Source organism: Lygodium microphyllum, chromosome 29 (assembly GCF_053477565.2).
Source record: "Lygodium microphyllum isolate KBCC chromosome 29, Lygodium_microphyllum_v1.1.10, whole genome shotgun sequence".
Lineage (NCBI taxonomy): Eukaryota > Viridiplantae > Streptophyta > Polypodiopsida > Schizaeales > Lygodiaceae > Lygodium > Lygodium microphyllum.
The window spans coordinates 110,384,307-110,405,657 of record NC_141163.1 but is presented as its reverse complement, the minus strand read 5'-3'; the positions used below and the strand labels follow the sequence as shown (position 1 = coordinate 110,405,657).

General features: G+C 40.1%; 1 protein-coding gene across 2 annotated transcripts; it reads right to left on the bottom strand.

The window, feature by feature from the left end:
- Positions 1–4,111: 4,111 nt before the first annotated feature.
- On the bottom strand, positions 4,112–20,665 carry LOC148011016 (glycerophosphocholine acyltransferase 1-like). Of its 2 annotated transcripts, XM_087672122.1 has the most exons (8): positions 20,304–20,665; positions 19,491–19,577; positions 19,344–19,401; positions 19,123–19,223; positions 6,719–6,814; positions 6,540–6,633; positions 5,254–5,491; positions 4,112–5,027 (listed from the first exon to the last, which is right to left on the bottom strand). In XM_087672122.1, exons 1-8 carry the CDS (start codon positions 20,391–20,393, stop codon positions 4,526–4,528), a joined length of 1,266 nt encoding a protein of 421 aa, XP_087528248.1. In that variant the 5' UTR covers positions 20,394–20,665; the 3' UTR covers positions 4,112–4,525. The 2 variants fall into 2 exon arrangements, with proteins under 2 accessions (XP_087528248.1, XP_087528249.1); XM_087672123.1 differs by lacking the exon at positions 6,719–6,814.
- Positions 20,666–21,351: the final 686 nt, after the last annotated feature.

The following is a 21,351-nucleotide window of genomic DNA, read 5'->3' as shown; positions in this document are numbered from 1 at the left end:
GCTATACCCATGATGTATTGAGCTTTGTTTGCTCATCTAGCATTCACTCTTCCTTCCAATGGGAGCTTTCATCACTTTTAGATATTAGATAGAGCTTTGGATATTCGTAATTGAGCTTGATCTTACTTCAATAAGACTGTGGGACTCCATTGAGTTATGTCTATGCTCTTCGGATACTCTTTGACTGCAATTGTTGCCTAGCAGGCTAATTTGATTCATGCTTTGAGCCAACACCTATCACTATCAGTGTGTTGTCAATGATGTATTCATCCTACTTTGCTATGTATTCAGCTTCTTTACACTTGCTTAATCTATTGTGTATCTAACAATTCTCTTCCCTTATATTTGAGACCTACTATATACATGACAGTTATGCCCATCGAATGTATCCTACTCTGACACATTGAGTTTGATCATTCTCCGTACAAGTTGTATGCTCAATGACTGCTAGTGGTTCATACATACCCCACTTCTTGCAAGGTATACATGGCAGTTGCATATCAGATTCTATCAATTGCTTGCTCACACCTAGCTTTGGTTTTACTACTGTAATAATTTCAGCATGCAATAATTGTAGGTTTATACATCATCTATGAGGGCAGATGCTATTACTTGACCATCATTTACTAACAATTAGTGCACAACCCTACTCTTTGCAACTTCTCCTCTATTAGACACTATATTGGCTATGATTTTGGACTATATTGTTGGCATTTACAACTGTCTATTTGTCTTGGACTGTGCTTTCATTTATTGCATTATGGCTGGTGGATCAAATGACAATGTTAACTCCAACATCGACAAGTTGGATGGCACCAACTATAGCTATTGGAATGCACAAATTTGGGAAGTTTGAGTGTAGAAATTGCATATTAAGCCATTGAGACATCAGGATACAAAGCTCGAATGCTTGCAGAGGATTGGGCTAAACTAGATGAGTTATGTAAATCCACAATCATTTTGTCACTCTCTAAGCAAGTCTTCTATAATATTATCTTTAAAGGATAAACCGCTTAGAAGTTATGGAATAAGATTTGTAATGTCTATGACGAGCAGAGCCTTGCCTCTTAAATATATTAATTGAAGCAACTCATGAACCTTCATATAAAAGAGGGGACTTCCATGTCCACCCACTTAATTGATGAAATTCTATTTTCAATCACTTGTCTTCACAAGGGATTGACTTTAAGGATAATCTTCCACCATTGTCCTTACAAGTTATATTGCCTAAATCATGGGACACATTCCATATTACTATGTACGCAAATATGCCTGCTGATGGGCTAAATTTCAAAGATGTAGATGGTGCACTATTGAATGAAGAGATTAATAGAAAGAATATCGATCCTTCCCGCACCTCTCCTACTTTGACAATTAAAGGTAATAATGGTAGGAGCAGTAATAACCATCATGGGGAAGACCATCAAAACTCTCAGTCTCAATCACATGGACTAAGTCTCATGGCCGCAAGTTCACATTGGCTTATTATTGTGGACAAGGTCATATTCAATCACATTGATATAAAATGTGTGATGACAAGCATAAGAGAAAGGGAAAAGGCAAAGTGTAAGAAAAAAATGATGATCCCACCATTGTCACTAGCAAGTCCAAGGTCAAGATTGAAGAGATTAATATCATGTAAATTGATTTTGATGATGATTATATACTTGCAACTTTTTCTCTTGATGTTTCACAATTGATCGATGCCTTATCTGTCTATGCTTAATGTTGATTGATTGATTCAAGGGCTTTATTTCATGTTACCCCTCATTAAGAGTGGTTCCACTCTTATCACAATATGACACAATTTGTCAGATCGGATAATGCCTTGGCATTGAATGTTGTTGGTATTGGAGATATTTAATTGTAATTTATTTCATGCCTATACGCCGTATTCTAGCTTTAACTAAAAGCTTATGTTCTACAGCACAGTTGAATGATGCAAATTATGTTGCATCCTTTGGGGATTCCTCATAGAAGATCATCTATGGAAATCTTGTTCTAGCACAAGGTGCCAAGTTTGACACCCTTTATCCCTTGCTTGTATCTGGGTCTATAAACCATGTTTTTGACAGTGGCTCCAATACCACATGTATCATTAGGGCATCATCATCTTGGATACATCATGAAAGAAAATGACAATGCTTACCTATTTACAATATCTTCCATCCCTTGACTATAAATGTTTTGATTCTCGTAATCAATCTTTATGACAATCAAATCCATAGTTCACATAAAAAGTTCGGTATTACGCGCATGGGTGAGCCTCTAAATCTTATTTATTCTAACGTTTGTGGTCATATATCCTACAATTCATTAAGTAATGTGAAGTAATTAGTTCCTCTCATTAATGCTTACTCACATAAGGTTTGCGTACATCTCACAAGGCAAAAATCAAAAGTATCGGCTACGTTTCAACATTGGCTTCCTTTTATTGAGAACCAATCTGAATATAAGCTAAAATGCCTACGATTTGACAGTGGGGGAGAGTGTATCTAAAGCCTTTGAGCAATTTTGTGATAAGAGGACTATTACGTGTCAGGGATATTAAGTGTCAATTGACCACCCTAAACACACCATCCCAAAATAATATAGCTAAGCACACGAATATGATAATAGAAGAGCGAGTCTATAACGTGCTTAGCCATGCAAGCTTACTACAACACTTTTGGACTATGGCAATTACTAATGCCATACATTTGATTGATTCATCCCCATGCACTGCTCTTAACAATCAAGTTGGAAAAGAGAGAGTCTAAAAAACCTTCAAATGCTCATTTATGTATATTTGGTTGTGAGACTTTCTACTATGTTCCCAAGGATAAGCACAATAAGTTAAATCCTGAGTTCGTGAAACATGTATTTCTTGGTTATGGAAATGAAAATGAGATATGCTATCGCTTATAGGATCTGCAAGCTCGAAAGATCATTCACAACCATGATGTTTTCTATGAGAAGAAAATATATCAACCTAGATGTTTTCTATGAGGAGAAAATATATCAACTTAATTATGTCATTGAAATACATAAGGTGATATTTCTAGAAGAGCCTCCTGAACTAGCCTACACCAACTAATGCTCCAATGGCCTAAAACCATGATACTAAAACAAGAAATCCAAGCTCCACAACCTGTTTTGAGATTGTCTACTAGATAATGTGGTTAATAATGCTTACTAAATATTTCATTAGTTTTCAAGATGCCTTATTGAGGCAAAAACCATACTACATGTATTCCATTGCAAAGCTACGATTGTGCTAAATCTTGTGGAGGAGGACCTTCCCCCATCGTTTGGAATTGACTGAGTCCGCTATTGTGGTAATAATTTCAGAATCAACTTTGTTTTGCAAACTCAAAAAGACCAGGATAAGCTGGCAAAGAAGCATACGAATAGACCAATATGAAATCGGCAAAACTTAGGGGGTAAAGAAGAAGATCAATGCTGGCTACCCCACATCTTAAGATTGTTGTCTTCAATCTCTAAAGCTACAATCAGCCCCGTATTTCGCCATCTCCAGCCGTTGAAGTTTCACCAGAATAGCGCCTTGGATTATGCTTCCTGGCAAAAACCTTGCTTGTTACCACCGTCCCCCCGACCCCCTTTAAAAAAAGCCTTTTTGACCTTTTAAATACAATTTAGGGATTCTTCAAGCATTCAAATAATGATGATGATTTGATTGGTCGTTTGACAAGTTGAAACGTTTTGACGCCCTAACTACTTTTCAAACGTCTTGACCAGACTACTGTGTAACGGCCTAACTGCCGCAATCCCTAAATCAGTGATCTGTTCGAAGTTCAACTTAATGTTAGTTTCCGCAGCTCCAGAACAACATCCAAGTATACGAATCAAGCAAAACCCAAAATCAATAAGCTGCTTCTCGAAAGAATCCATGAAATGTCTGAGTGCACCTGGCATCTTGATTGCTGACGAAATCTCAACAGAGCGCACGTACAAGAAAAACCCATTATGAGGTTGCACGCGCACGCACGCTTGGCGCTTGCTTCTCATTCTCCAGGTGCTTCTAACGTGTACAAATTGTTTATGCATGGCAATTCTTGATATACCTTGTGCTTCTGATTACTCTCCTTCCAAATGTTCAGGGGTGCAAACCTTTTAACAGTCATCAAAAGTATAGCTATAAAGTCATCTGTACAAAGCTACAGCTACAAGTAGAGTGGATTAAAGTACAAAGCTGTTTTGCTAGAAAAGCTTGGTTTACTTCTTTCGAGATGAAAAGAGCTGGGCAATGTAGGATCGGTGAATTCATTCCCATGTACATCAGAAGTGTAGTATTTACAAGCCGACTCCACAAAATTGAAGCCAGCCTACCATAGAGCTGTTCATCAAATGAATACAAGTAAGAGATTCCTTTCAAAAAGCACTTCAGCTTTGCCAAGGCCCCCCGTTGTTCTGACTCTAGCTTGTGACCTGTTCGGTTCCTACTTTAGCAGAGTTCCATCTGCCAGTACCTGGCAACAAGTAGGTCTCTGTTAAAATCACCTAACCTGCACTGTGCGCCATCAGTTCAACTATTATCCGTGCTGGACTTTACACCATCAAGCAACACTGAGGATTCAGCCATGTCCTCAACACTTGGTCTTCTACAAGAGTTACAAACACCTGATCCATCTGATTCTGTCAAACCAACCTCTGCCAGAGCTACAACTGCATCAACCTTGCCTATCTCATGGATTCCGTTGCTTTGAGATCTCATAAGATTTCCATTCTCCGACAACCCATTTGTTTCTGAGGATTTGGCTTCTTTTTTCTTGATTTTGGCAACAGCCTGCCGTGGCATGACTTCAAAGATATAATTGCCACCATTCCAAACTGTGGCTGACAACTTAAACACCTCAAATACTGTGTGCAATCGGTATGATTTGAAAAGGAGGACAGTCAAAGCCAGTGTTGCAACTGTAAAGAGGGCTTGAATGACAGCATACATGATAACACGCCTCTCAGGACCCAAAAGCCCGCTCAATCTCCACCATATGTTGTTGGCTCGTTCCGCTTTCCGTTTCAGTTCCCTGTCATTGATGAAACATATGCAAGTTAAAGCAATACTGAGACTAGGACAGCATTATTATAATCTATTTGAAGACAATCAAGTGTTATGAAATATTGCAGCTTTCAGAAGAGACCTCTCATTGGTTCAATATATAGCAACTTTAGAACTCTCAACACAGGACAGGAAATTACAATACAAGACCAGGAAAATTTCATGTTTACAAAATGCAGAGTTTATCCACGAACCTGTAAGACGTCATGACTTCTGGATCATTTAACAATCGCTGACGGCGGAGCCCTTCTACAATTAGAAAATACAGTGCTTGCCAAATGCAGTAAGCCAGCAGTGGAACAAAGAACAACCAGGTCCATTCAGCAGATAAACTGTTTACTGCTGGCCATGCAGGCCAAGGCCCAGTCGCATCAGCTGAGTGACGAGGGAAAGTGGCAGGATCCCACCAACGTATTATGAAAAATACGGTCCCTAATGCAAATGAAGTAACCCAGAATATAGTGTTCAAATCAAAAGCATAATCAAGAGAGATGCTAATCATTGATCACATCACCACATTTACCAGTTAGCCTACTGGAATAAGGGTATTCTTTCCCTTTCAACAATAACAGCATGCATCTGCTTTCTGAATTTAGTTTTGCAACCCCTTTTGTATGCAGTACAAGACAGTGCATGTGTGCTTACAAATGTCCACCTGTGTATGCTGGAGTTAAAGAGACACTGAATACCTGCGCGCACATATTACACTTAAAGCAAGAAATAAAAGAAATCAGAGCTAGGGGCAGTTCACAATCCCAACAAAAATCACCCTCAATTCCACTTGTTATTCTCACAGTACATGTGGCTTCCTCTAGTTTTCTAGGCAGAAAAAGACAGGTACTCTTAAGGAATTGAATCATCATCAAGAAGCTTGATATTGAGGGTATCATTAAGGCAGTCTATATATTTCCATACCTAGCTTTTCTCATCTTCGAGCTCAGGTGACGTTACCTGCTTTACAGACTGCAGAAAGTGGCATGCATAGCCTCACCATCTAGACATGGAAGCTCACACTTGGTATGATTGGCAATGTCTAACATTTAGAAACCAAGTTTAACTGGCCAATGTTCTACAAGCAGGCATGGCAAATGAATTGTCTGGCACATATTCATGTAGTTGCAAGGATACCAGCTTATTCTACCGCTCCCCGTGGTGGAACCAAATAATGAGTACAATGTTTGCAAATCAGTTGGACAGTGCATGATAGGAAAGAGCAACAAGCTTAAGCCTCACAACACCACTCTCGTCATCCCATTGTGACATGATCTGTAGGTTAGGTAACATTTGAGTCAGGCCATGCTACCTTGGATATAGAAAAAACTGCCACTTAACTTCAGTCATCTTTACACTCCCTTGAGCATGTGTTTGACCGGCAATACAGCAAAGAAACACAACCAAAAGAATCCATGTGTCCTCAGTGTAATGCATCAAACAAGCAAGCTCCAATGAGAATTGAGACATGTTGAGATCATTATCAAACCTGGAAGTAAATGAATTAATACGCTCACAATTTTGTCAAAGGAGCTGAAGACAAGACTACATCTCCAAACAATCAAAGCCCATGCCAAAGGACCCTACAACATACAATGCATGTTAGAAATGGTGCACCTCCAATGTGATTACCTGGTGTCATTTTAACCATTATGTAAGAGTCAATACCTCAGAAAATGAGAAGCAAATCATAAACAATTTCTCATTGTTTGGGAAAAACAGTAGCATAATCATGAAGATAGCATTCGCAAAATAGCAAAAATCCTGTTGGAAAAACAAAAACAAAAAGTATGAGCAAGCAGCCTCTGAAGTTTTACACCACTAAAGCACAACTTGGATCTTTGACATATGTGAAAAAGGTTCTGACTCTTCAGGCCATATGCCTAGTAGCGAGACATGAGGCTAGTGTTTTCCAAAAGAAAAATAGCTAAAATTTGTGAGAACCAATTTGTGCACAAGTTAGACTGTTCAATCCACTGGAAAAACCGCTGCACCTTATTCCACTTGAATTTGATTAACTTCTGCATGTCAGATCATAGCAGGAGCATTCACCCAATAGCACACAAAATATTTCCCACATAGTATTCTGTACACTCTTTTTAATTGACTATACCTTGTATGTGCCAGTATGTAATACTTTTGTTTTTGACAATCAACATTGTTTGTATAGCATTTACTAGGGTGATTACTAAGATCAATCAATGTATAATTAGCATTACCTGTCTAGTTTAAACTCATATTCCAAATCCATAAGCACTCAATATTAATACTTAAGCAGCACTACTGTTACAAATATAGCAAAATTTATACTTTCAAATTGGAAAACAATTCTAGAGACTACAAATGGATGAGCGAGAATAACCTTATCAATGATGACACAAGTGATGATTTCTCTCTGCTGTACAAGGTTTTTAACACTAAGGAAAGCAATTTACACAGCTAATATCAATATGCAGAGATTGAAACTCCAATACACTCACTGATTGTTGGTCCATCAATCATCATCGAAACAAAAAATGATGATATATTACCTCATCTAACTAGCAAACATCATAGTTGCCCGAAATGGCATTTTGGGCTTGCCTGAAACAGAAACGTTTTGGTCCTGAAACACCGTTTCCACTAAATCTCAACACACAAAGGATGCCTGTCCTACTTCTCCGGAACCCAAACACATGCATGAGCAGCATCTCAAAGCCTCTTCTTATTTCAAATATGAGAAGATTCGTCTCTAGTGGCAAATCTCCAAGCTCAACACATAAGAGGATGGGCATGAACCTGAACACACACACAAGCAACATCTCAAAGCTTCTCCTTATTTCAAATCTAAGGAGATTGGTCTCTAGTGGCGATTCTCCAAGCTCAAGTAAAAGAAATACAACAATAGTTAGCCGAGCACTGCACTTCCCATTTTCCATTCGTACTCACAATCATGAGGGTGTTGTCTCCTCAATTCCAACCTAATCCCTTTAAAGGGAAAAAGAAGAAATGTGATGAGACGAACATTGATTTATGGCAAGCCAAATGGATGGCGTATTTTGATTTGTATCAGCTCCATGACGCCCAACACATCACTCAGATACAAATCATATTATTGTTGGGTTTTTTTTTGGGAGGAGAGGGAGGCTTAGTGGGCAAGCCTACGCCCTAAGCCAATGATGTGGACTGATTTTCAATCTGTTTCTTAGAAGCATTTTGTGATTGAGAATCAGATTGAAAATTTTTGAAGATTATTTATGCTTGATATGGGAAAGAAAAGCTTGAATGCACACTCATAGAAAATTAAAATTTTGTTGCATAAAACCAAGGCCTTGGACGATCCACGAGCACTACTCTATATGTGATACATTTCTGGATTGCCACCGAACTACCAAAATGAGATGCTCCACAATCCCCTTCATTCGCACAAGGACATCTACAAGTATGCAAAAAAAAATTAATAACGTTTCAATTGCAAGTAGGAATACCAATCAAAAAATTAATAACGTTTCAATTGCAAGTAGGAATACCAATCGACTCAAAATTCTCATCAAGCTGCCTTGATCTTTAAGTCAAAGAAGTGAGCTGCCTTGGCAACAACTCGTGAGCAATATTCAAAGTTGCATAAGAAAAAGAACAATAAGCACAAGGTCACTCACAACAAGGCTTGTTGCTTCGCTTACCATGAGACGAGTCACTTTCGCAATAATCATGAATGCCCCAAAACAAAAAGGTGAAGTCTACTTCCAAGACTTCGATAAATACTCTTGAAGTTCTAGGTATATCTTTTGAAATTTTATTCGAAAATTATTTTATTAATGCTAGCAATAGAAATGGTAGTTCCATTAATAAAATTATTTTTGACCCAATGCTACCACAACCACCAGTTGTTTGCTCCTGCTACCTCCGATATCTCCTCCATTTCATGCACCATCAACATTGTTGCCCACTAAGTTCACCCGCTATGCTATCGTCGATGCTATCCTATGGCCGCCCAATGCCACCCACCACTTGCCCTACCTAACGCGACGCTTGCACTGCACCTATCTGAAGCATTGCAACTCCACTCGATAGCGTTGAGTCAACACTTGCAACACCTACGCCCTAGAAAGAGCCGCCTACTACCCCACCTGCAACAATCATCTGATCCGCCATCTCCTCCAACGCCAACAATGCCTTGCCCTATGCTATTTGCATTGCTTGCCTAACGTACCACCACCAGCTCCTGCCAATTGCCTCCCTGCTGCCATCAATTCTGTCACCTAAGATGTTCGCTCAACCATCTAAGCTGTCATCTTTGATGGCACATGCATCAACTATCTCCATTCCGATCTGAGCCAAAGGTCCAATCTCTACACACTTTCAAAGGTGCCCAAAATTTGTGGCTTTTGCTCGATTCATCTTCCAAAATGCAAATCCCACTGTGCATATCGTTCTCTTATTTCATTTATCACACTTTGCAACTTTTGCTAGGCTGGTTTTAATGCTCCTCACCATGTCATTGAAAGTTTCCATCTTTACCATTGTCTTTAACAAGTTTTCCTCTAGCTCGCTTCCTAGAAACATAAAGATGTATCAATCTTCAATGTGCTTTGATGCATATTGTACCATTTTTGTTTATTGTTAAAAAGCTTTTACCAGGTTCTAATTCAAAATTTAAGATCTCGTGCCACTTTTTGATTTTTTTCTCATATAGAAGAGAATTCATACTTGCATAGATAAGCATATCATCTTTCGTATATTACTATATTTAACTATATACATTGTTTGCTTTACGACGCATCCCATTGTGCAAAGCACCACTGGACAGATCCTAAGTTGTTTCCACCGGTGAATTACACCACCATTCTTCACATGATACTTCATCATTTTTCCCTCATCATCAACATCCTCGGGTGGTTGGGTAAGCTTGTAGTGTTTTGCAATGTATTGGGTGTAACATCCCTACTCCCATCTTCTAGGTTACTATTACTTAATCAACCAACACCCCTAAAATTAACTTTACACCAAAAAAAAAAACAAATAAACAAAAAGTTCAATGTGGTTTTATCACCTTTAAAGGACTTTGGTAGGCCACCAGGCAACAAACGAGTAGCCTTTGACCAATACCTTGTCCTCTCTAGGGTGACTACTTGGACTCCCTTGGTAAGATAACCATCGCCTCTGTAGTCCTGGTAGACCATTAGGCAACCAATTTGCACCCTTTGTCTGATGCCATGGCTGCTTTGAGGTAGAATACCTTGGGGTCAATATTATCAATCTACTTAATTAATGAGAAACGCATATTTGGTGTGGGGTTCAAGAGAGTTTCAGTGGTCTCCCAAAACCCTAATTTTTTGGAATACCCTTCAACATCTATGAATAGACAAGTTATCACCATTCAACCTTATCCTTTTGTGCAGTTTTCTCGCTCTACTATGCAGATTTCAACCATCGGTCACCTACCATCTGCTATCCGATCATCACTGACTACAACCCATCACTATCCAACCCTAGGCGGCCGATTTTCAGCCATTGCCATCTTGTTTGGAGGTCTCCATCTGCTGCATCATCATAGCACCTGATCAACCTCTGTTTCAAGCATTTGGTGCCAAGCCACAAGCTAATGGCATCTCTTCCACCAAACAATTGCTATAGTACCGACGTTTTTTGCTATCCAACAAGGCTACAAGCCATCTACATCATCAAACACCTCTCCTGTTGTCGCCTTAGTTCCCTAACACTCTGGTGATCAAGGTTTGGTGTTTCCCACACTCTGACACTCCAACCGGTGGTCACAGCACTTGGGATTCGTCTTCAATGGGCGTCACTCTCCGACACTACATTGCTCTGTCCTTAGGCATACTATATACTCTTACATTCATTTACAGCATTCATTCACTTCAAAGTTTCTTCTCTCGATGTCTATATGTTTGAGTTTTGCTTGTCTCTGTCAAACTCTTTGTGTTTCATTCTTGGACATACATGCTATGTTTCCTCAATGCAAAACCTAGCATATCTTCACACCCTCCTCCCTCACCTTTCCCCAACCCATTCACCCTTGCCTTTTACCTAAACACTCCCGCCCCACCCTCTAACTAAACAATTCCACCCTCACCCTTTCTCCTATCTCCAACCCATCGCCTCCACTTTTTGTTTTTTTAACTCTGCCCTCAATCCTTTCACCTCCACCCTTTGTCCTCTACTCTGCCTATGCCTTCAACTACATTCTTGCCCCGCCCTAGCTTTATCATACCTTTTGCTTCCAACCTCACCCTACACTTGACCCTAACCCTAACCCACCTCTATAACCCCTTGCGCTGACCTTGCAACCTTTTTGGGCAATGTATAACCCCAACGGGAAAAGGGAAACCCCTTGGGGATCTACTCACCTTGACCACTTTCCCGCTAGGTGTCAATAGTAATACAGTATTAAAAATATTCGTTGCGACAATCAATCTCTAGATACCTTTGGTCCCCCCACAAGCAACAAAGCCTTTGCCATGGGAGTCGATGATGCATCGATGAGCATGAGATGCATGAAATTTATTGTTGAAATGCATATAGAAGTAAGGTAATTTCAACAAAGACTCTATTGCTCACAAGATTCAACAATCTTAAATGTGATGGCTCACTCTCTTTCATGATACAACTAAGTTTATGCAACACTAAAATGAATGTCAATGCACGAAGATGCTAGTAAGGAATGACAAAATGGAGCTTACACTTGTAATAGCACGCCAACCTTTTGAGAAGTGAAGAATAGATTTCCTTGGGTCTTAAGTAAAAACTACACATCACATCACAATGAACATAATTTGAGCTAGGAGTAGAGAACACACAACAAATATGAGAAAAACAAAAACTTATTTAATTCCACACAAAGTAATACAAAGATAACTCTATCCGCTCATGCACTTCCACTGTGAAGCTTAAATGACGATCCATACATATGATAGGTAAAGAGCTTAAGACTAGTTGAAAGAACTCTGACTCGATAAAAGATAGATTTATAATGGCTTTAGAGAGATCTTCCTTTTATAGCCTGAAAAGATAGTCTAGTCTACCTATCAAACCACATTATGAACCTTTTCTATAGTCTAGTCAACCTATCAAACCACGTTATTAACCTTTTCTAATCGGCCAAGATATATTCCAAGAAACATTCCCTTCACCATTGGGCCAAGGATACTACTCCCAAACAGCCATTGGGAGGACTATTGGCCCCTCTAAGGACCCCTAACCAAGGGCCACTTCCACACCCCTTAAACCACAAAATAGAATTCCCTAATTCCCTAATAATTGTTAGCAAAGTGTTTGTTAGCTCATGTGTGAATCTATACATGCCAAATAGATTGGGTATTTTAGTCCGTATTTTAGGCATTTTTCTATGGCAGTTTCCGTGCAGATTGGCATTTATTACTGCCAATCAGCCAGCATTAATGCTGGCCCACTAACATTTACTGTGGTCCCATGTTTTTGTCCTATTTAGCTTGTGGCTTCTCCTCCTCATTTGGTCTTCACCACCACACGTGTAGTTCTTGGAGAGAGGGATCAATGCTGGTGCCCACACAACCAGTGACTCACTATTGTACGCATCATTCTCATATTTGGTATATGGATTCCATTTCCTGAGCGCATCTTTGAGTTTTCTTTTTTTGCAATGTTCTTCTATTTCCCTTCTCTTATGTCTTGTGTTCAACAATTTATTTCAGCACTTGTCTATGCTTCCATTGCTGCACCATTTCTCACAATAACTCCCACATCCCATAGCTTGATACATTGAGCCTCAAGTTAAGGCCACCATAACTGATCCATCTAACCCAAAGGCTAGATCCACAAAGGTCACCTTTCTACCATCCAATCACATAAATCTAATCTAACATACAAGTCAGGACCCAATCAATGTCCAGGATCACTCATGGCTTCTTCTTAAAGCACCATGGATTGTTGGTGGCACCATACAAGAGAAAAGCATTGAGCATAATTAACACCCCCTCGCCTCAATGTCCACTCGAAGGTAAACTACATCCTCAACCCAATGCGGAATCTATAAAGATGAAAGTCACCAAGAAGTCCAATACCCCACTTTCCTAGAAATACATGTATCTTCTAATGGAATTTAGCTACCCTCTATCTTTGTAATGGAACTCAATGTTGTAATTAAAGCTCTTGGCACATGGAGATCTGGCAGTTGGGAGTTGGCTGGCCCAAATGCAGCAAGATGGAGGGTGTAAATCCTGCCCACAACAGCACTTGGAAACTCCAAAGCATTGCCTTTGGTCATGCGAGGCAGTACAACTCGTGTAGAGAGGAGCCTGCCACATTCTCCACCGTGTGGCAACGGCACCCAATCTTGGATGTGTCTTGTAGGGGGCTTTCTGCCGACGAGCAATCAACCAGGGCTGTCATTTTTGTATGAGGTCGGGATGCAGGACATGATTTTCATCATTGAGGTTGGATCTTGTGCAGTGGTCGGCTTGGAGGCTTTACCCAACCACCGAAGTATAGGAGCCCGCAACATACCGCTCAGAGGTATATGAGATCGTAGAGAGGATGGCACATCTAGAAGGCGCGTTGTTAGGAGGTTTTTGGCGGGGAGTGCCTTTCACTACATGCGACTTTGGCAGAGCTTTGGACTTCCACCATCCACTCCCTTCACGGCTAGTGGGACCAGGTGCAAGGCAAGTCTCCAACTCGTCAAGAGCTCTGTTTTCACTTTCTGCACACCTGGGACTGCCAAGACCTATTCTTCATGATGCAAGCAAGCAGCCCCAAATGGCAATACACCCCCCCCCCCTCCATGGCTTCTTGCTCCCATCCCCCCAAACCTCCTTGAGAGGCTTGTATACATGATGTATTTGTGATTTGCATCAGCTCCAACTAGTCTGTTAAGTATGAGCACTCCGTTGTAATCAACCTTCTGAGTAACATATTTAGCCACATTTTTACTTGCAAAAAAATTTTAAAGCTCTTACTATTAGTGATTAGTCATCCCCTAGACTAACATTCTCAAGGTACAGTTAGTGCAATCAATTCTCCTTAGTAGAGTTATGCATTTTTCTTATCAATTTTGGACATTTCCTACAATCACCAAATGCAATCACCATTTATCAAGCAAGCCAAACACTAGTCAAGCAAACAACAATGCCACATGGCAAGCAAGAGGCCAATTGCTAAGTATTTTATTATTTATGGCAACAATCAACAATTTAAATGTTGCTCAATCAATGTTGTTGACACTTTGCATTATTTTATAGTTTCTTTTCTTCCTATTCAATGCCTAGTGGCAACCTACCTTCATCACTTGTGTCTTTAGATAGTGAAGGGAGAGATCGGCTTAAGGAGATACTTTGTTAACCCGTTTATATATCTGCCTTCTTCATTTCAACATTCATTGATAATGCAAATTTATGCATTCTTCCGTCTCTTTTCTCTCTCCCTCTTCTTTCGTGTTCATTGTCTTTCGATCTTGTTCATATGCTTCTGCATTTGCTGCACTCTGACATGGTATCAAGGCAATGTAGAAGGGCTAATTGATCGTGGGCAAACTTGATCAGAAGGAATTTTTGTGACAAAAGTTTGCCTTTTCACCCTTCGAAGGCTGAGGTGAACAAGTGAAGCACAAAGGAGTAAAGTTGTTTTTTTTTTTTAAGATTTTTGCTATTGGTGAAGGAGAAAAGGCCATGTTTTTAGTGTTTTGAAGTTGATTATGAGTTTTCATCACCTCCAACAAGTAAAACTCCTTGAGGATAAGAAAAGAAAGCCCTAACACGCAATCCCACCATGCATAAAGTTACAGGGGGTTGTCCTTGTTTTAGTGCAAGTCATTCCATTTACAATGTCAATTTAACTTGATGCAAGCTTTCAAGGTATTATGGACCTAAGTGTTGAGCTAAAACACACTTTCTAGCTGATTAGCATTTTTAAACCACCTCAAAACATGCTTAATTAAAGAAAAACATAAATTTGGTGCGTGGTTCAAGAGAGTTTTAGTGGTCCCCCAAAACCCTAATTTTTTGAGACACCTTCAACATCTATAAATAGACAAGCTACCCACCATTCAGCATTAATCCTTTTTTGCAAGTTTCTCACTCTACCATGCAGATTTCAACCATCAGCCATCAACTTGCATTTTCAACATCAAGTGCAAGGCGGCAAGCTACTACCATCTCTCCCACCAAGCAACTACTACAATACCTGCATTTTTGTTGTCCAACAAGCCATCTACATTAGCAAACACCTCTTCTGTTTTGTCACCTTAATTCCCTGATACCCTAATGATAAGTGTTTCATGTTTCCCGCACTCCGATACTACAATTGGTGTGGTCATAACACTTGGGATCTATCTTTGATAGACGTCACTCTCTGACACTGCATTGCTCTGCCCTTGGGCATTCTATACACTCTTATGTTTATTTACAACATTCATTCACTTCAGAGTTTCTTCTCTCTATGTTTGAGTTTTGAGTTTTTGCAATTTGCGTTTTGTATTTAGGATTTGAGTTTTGCTTGTCTATGTTTGAGTCTTTGTGTTTTAGTCTCAATCGTACATGTGTTTTCTCGGAGCAAACCCTAGCATATCTTCACATTGTATCAAAGGCGATGCTCTTCTAAAGAGTATCTTACAGTGATTGTGCAAGCTAGCGTTTGTACAAGACTTCCACACAACTCGATTCTAACTCATAATGTCTCGTGCACCTTCTTGGAATCCTATGACGCCCTATTAGGCTTCTCCATCGTTGGAGGCTCTCAGAAGGCATTATGGTCTCGAGGAGGAGATGGACACACCTTCACCTTTATCATCTTCTTCTTGTTTTGGTCATCTTATAGATGAAGAGTTTTGAGTACTTGCATATCACATATAGTTCAATTTACACTCCTCCAACAAATGCTACTACTCCATCTACCGATTGGTGCGTCTAGCGATCCATCTCCTTTATCTCAACCAAGCCTTATCTCAAGTTCGTATAATCCTTTTAAGTCGTATAAGCCAAAACCCTATCTTGTTTCCTCTTGTGCAAAATCCAAACAATTTCCAATATGTTAACTTTGATAGAGGAGGCTCTCAAAGCAATTACCCTTCATCAAGTATGTCTCTACTATTTGTTTCATTTGGGCAAGTAAACTACACTTCTCAACTCCCTTCCATCCCACCACAATCTTCTCCACGTTCACACGTACTCACATCCTCATTCCAAAATCTTGAATTACATTCCACTTCCACTCAAATCTTAGCCTTTTGTTGTAACTGGTCAAGCTCCACTTTAGAAGATAGCACAAAAGATACCACAAGAGCTAAAGAAGGAACAAAAAGGGTAGCTACTTTACTGTGGAGTTCTTCAACAAGCTTCTATTGTGACTCCACAGTTTCTTGAGAGTGATGTATCTGACCCTCACATGTACCAAGCTTATTAGCTAATGCTATCATCTCCTGGAGAGCATAATTTTTCTCTTTATTTCCTGACACATACTCCTCCTTTCGAGTACTAATCTTTATTTCCACCTCTTTAATGGTGGTTTTTTGTAAATCCATTAAAGTTGTAGGTGCAATCATCTATTTATGGATGTCGTTCAAGGTAGCTTTCTTAGAGGCCAGATCCTCCAAAGCTTTGCTAAGTTGGCTGGTTAGGGAGTCCACTTTGTCTTGCAAAGAGGTGTGAACACTTGTATATATGGACTGAAGACAAAAAGTGATTGAGGTTTCCAAAGTAAACTAGACACTAAAAACCAACTGTGAAAGCATGGGTCTAGAAAACATTGTTTGCAAGGAGAAAGGGATCTACGAATCTATTTGATCTTCCCTTTGGGTGGCAAATAGATTTATACACAAAAGAAATGACAAAAGAGAGCTGCTAGAAACATTAGGAACAGATTCCTATACAAGAAAATCTAGAACAAGACTGGAGAGACCCCTTGTGCGTAAATGTTTTTCCAAGGGAACTTAGTAGAAGGCACATCTTCAAAATCGAATTTTGGCTACATTGGAGGAGAGAAAACAAGAGATGGAGATGGCCTTGAAAGATACGTAAGATCAAATACTAGCACTCCACCAAGAGGAGGTGCAAGAGTAATAACCTTCTGAAGAAAGACTCCGTATGACACATTGCTAAGCTAACCTTTCTTGACACATTGGAAGTGCTGGTCCATTTTAGCCAAAAGAAACGCTACCGAATTAAACTTGACACCTTCAAGTATCTTGACAAATATAGTGAATAATTCTTTGAACAGGCACTTGGATGCACGCTTGCCTAACAAAAAACAGTCCTGTAGAAATTGACACAATTGCTTCTATACAAGAGAAGAGATATGGGCCACTGACATCCTTGAACTATTAACAACTTTGTTTAAGTACCGAGGGTATTGAAGTTTCCTTCTGTAAAAGGGCAAGAATCTCCTCTAATGTTAGTAATTGGTTACCACTAGGCACAAAGGAAGCAAAAAGGGATAAGAACAATGCCTCGGTGATGTTAACAAAAGATAAGCAAAATTTGCAACCATACACCAAGCCAAAATATTCCTTATAAGATGCCAAGAAGGAATAGTAAAGTTTGGCATCTACAAGCGAAAACTTGAGGACAACAAACTAACGAAGGCCAACCCAACAAAGACAATCAACTTTCAAAAGGAGGAAATAGTAATGGACCGGTAGCGGGACATATTGAACCACTATCAATGGAGTGGAGAAAGATGCCATTCAAACTACATGAGATAAAACCCAAACACACAAAAACAAAGAAAAAAGAGAGTTCCTACAAACCCCATACAATCCACCATGAAGACAAATATCAGGAAGAAAACCAAAAGATAGACATGACTAGACCAAACTTCCCCAAGCAAACCACATCCTACGAAAAAATTTCGACATCAAAGCACACTAGGGGTTGAATCTTCCATCTCCACTCTTAAAAATTTCTTATTCTCCATTCCACCATCTACCTACCCTCCATTCCCTCCTCCTCTTGATGCATCATAAGGGAAAATGCCACCCTTTAAACATTGTATCTTCCGCCTACCCCATACTTGCTTTCTTTTTTTCAGCATTCATTGACTACGGATTTCTGTATTCTTCTGACTCTTTTCTCTCTCCCTCTTCTCTCATGTTTATTGTCTTTCAATCATGTTCATTAGCTACTGCATTTGCTGCACTCTGACACTTATGAGTTATAGGAAGTAATAAAACAGACTAGATCCTTGCAAGGAACCAACACATGGATGGTAGATGAGCTCATACCCATCCAACTCAAGAACAAGAAACAAGAATTGACTAAAGCACATGAAACCCAAAGACAGGGAAAATGAACAATCTAGAAAAGACAAATCCTCCTACAATGTTCCAAACCTCCACAGCAAAAAGAAAGCGACCATCTAAAAATATTTGGGTGGAACTTTTAAAATATTGTACCCCCTATCTGACAATGATCAGCTTACTATTCACTTTTTCTCCCACTTTTAGTTTCCAATTGATTATGCCTAATTGGCTTACAATGTGGAATGTACAAACAATGATTGATGTACTTGATTTTGTCCTTCAAATCAATTTTGGCCTCCACATGAAGTTAATATATTTTCTTCCTTTCTAACATAATTAGCCACAACTTCTCTTCCAACTCTAGATTTAGTCTAATATAGCTCGAAGAATGAGAGTTCATCCTTGGACCCATACTTCATTATGCCTTCAATTTTCATTCTATCAAAGTTTCATTTTCACTCCATCTATCCAAACTCGAAGGGTGGGTCGGTGAAAGCTAGCTAAGGGCATATGAAAATACTTTGATCAGCCTTTGGATAACATTTAGCCACTAGCTCCTATCAAACCCAACTTGATCAACCTTCGCATAATATTTATCCACTAACTTCTATTAGACCCAACTTGGTTGCTAACTTGCTTGTGAGTAAGGCCATGTGCCAAGAACCTCCTCTCTCCTAAAGGATAAATAGCATTTGTGCAATCCCCGTGTCACAATGGAGATGACATTGAAGCTCACTCAACTGGAAATATGAAGAAATAAGTAAACTCAAAACTCCATCATTTCCGACACTCTTAAGAAAACAGAAATAGAAAACTTTGAAATCAATCATGATGATGTCTCAAAATGGAGCTGTAGCAATACCAGTAAATAGTAGTGCCATTTCTTGAAGCGATAGTAGATCCATCGTAGTGGGGCCACAACAATAAAGAAAAGGCAATACAAGGAGGGGATGTCTTGAGGTCCTGTACAGGTATATAAGCCTTCATCACACGCTTGAGGACAGTGCCAAGAAACCAAATTGACTTAGCAATAAAAACTTAAGTTCCTGACATTACAGACACAATAAAGAGGCTTCGACGTACTTGAACCAAGAAGGAAACAGAATGTGCCAAATCCAAGCACACCAAGTGAATACATGATCTGCAAAGTCAAAAAATCAGAACAGTTACTATCAACAGTAATCATCTTCCAGACTCCCATTTAGTGCCAGCTCAAGACTACCTGTGTACCTTGTTAATAAACTGCTCGTGCTCATCTGCTCTTTTCGCCATTCTCACTGCATGCTTCTTCAGCACTGTCTTTGTCTTTAAAACAACCTGGTCCAAGGAGCAGTTCAGCTACTCAAAAGGAGAGAGAGGGCAGGGCCACTCGCCACAACTTAACTTTCATCACCATTACTCCTGTGCGACAGTGAGCTAGGTGAAAAAACTCTACTGCAACTATGAGCAGTGGTCACCTGTATCCGAGCTTTGCAGTAAGATAAATTACAATTTCCAAATAAAACCCTTCGCAATTTGAAGGAGGTTGAAAACCTTTTCAAAAGTTTTAAAAAGCTATAGATCAGACATTCAGAAGTCCCTCCAATCCGTGTAAAACTTTAAAACTGCAGGCGATCTTAAGAGCGTCCATAACAATGACAAGATTTCTGCGTTCCCCAAACTTAGACGTGAGAGAAGTTTATCCAGGGAGGCAAAAAAGCCAAACTCGCTTTGATAATCATCAGTGTCGCTCAGGTGCAACTGCAACAGTGTTGTCGGCAAAAGAGCATTGCCGCAAATGCCACCCATCGAGCCTCGAGGTCTGCTATGGAGACCAGCTGTATCAAACTTTAAGACTCGGAAGTATCATCCATACAATGACATCTTTTTGTATTTCCTTAACTCAGACAACGTCGGGCTGCACAATGAGATGCATGTAGACGCAGGACCACGCACAGAATGTATTTCAAAAGTCTCCCCTTTCTAGATCATTGCAGATCAAGGAAGCATATGTGCGCGATTTACCAGATCACTGCAGAGAAGAGAGAAATCGGTAGTGCTTACTTTGGGAGGAGAGAGGGAACGCCGTCGAGTGAGGCCATTTGGCGGGCCTGGCTGTTGCTGAGAGTGGTCGATTCGTTCTCGAGGCGCCATGCGAGCAGCAGATCCGGAATGCGGAAAGAAGCAGAGATATTAGGGTTTCGGTGGGAAGGGAAAAGATCGAATCAGGAAATAATGTATTGTCTTAGGTAAGAGGCGAAGGTGCAAGAAGAAATGGAGAAGACTATGGCTGGGGCTCGGGAGGACAAGCCAGCAGAGAATCGAGGAAGAATTGTGCGAAAAGCACATTCGACGAGAGAATGTGCGCGCGCGCGCGCGCGCGAGAGAGAGAGAGAGGGAGAGAGAAGCCTGGGACGCAGCTCACAGTCCGCCGACGTGGCAGTGTGCGCCTTTTAAAAGGTTTTCTTCATCCTATGTGGCTGAGTCCTGACTTTGCCTCCCGTCCTACGTATCGCGTTACACGTATGCGTTACGCGAGCAAATCCCCCTCGCGGCTCAATCCTTCAGGTTTCTCCGTTTTTTTCTTTTGCGTGTCTGATTCCACGAAATGGGAGATTAGTAATTGATCGATGATGTTATCATTAGAGAATCCGTAAGTATCTTACATGCCTTTATTATCACATGCAACTATCCTAGGCTATTAAAAAATCTTACTTAAGCAGGATCCCACCTTGGCAGAGTGTGGTCTCCCCCCACTCATTTTTTATCCTAACGCCTAGATATTGAGAAATGTGTTGACTTAAAAGAACTTGAACAAAACCTCAGAGCCTTGCCACACACAAATATAATAGGGTTAAGGGGGTGTTTCTTTAATAACACGTGCACTATAGTTGCACCCACTCACTCTAGGAGGAGTTTTCTAATGGGTACGCAAAAAAATCATAAGTGAGGCATCCATGTTCAAATTTGACTCATTGGCAAGGGTAACATATTACAACTCCCCTTTTCCCAAAGGCTAGCAGGGGAATTAGAGGGTTAAGGAAAATCCACTCCCCCTATTCACACAAAGTGTGACCATGTGAGGAGTGGGGGAAGTGGGGCCTCCTTACCC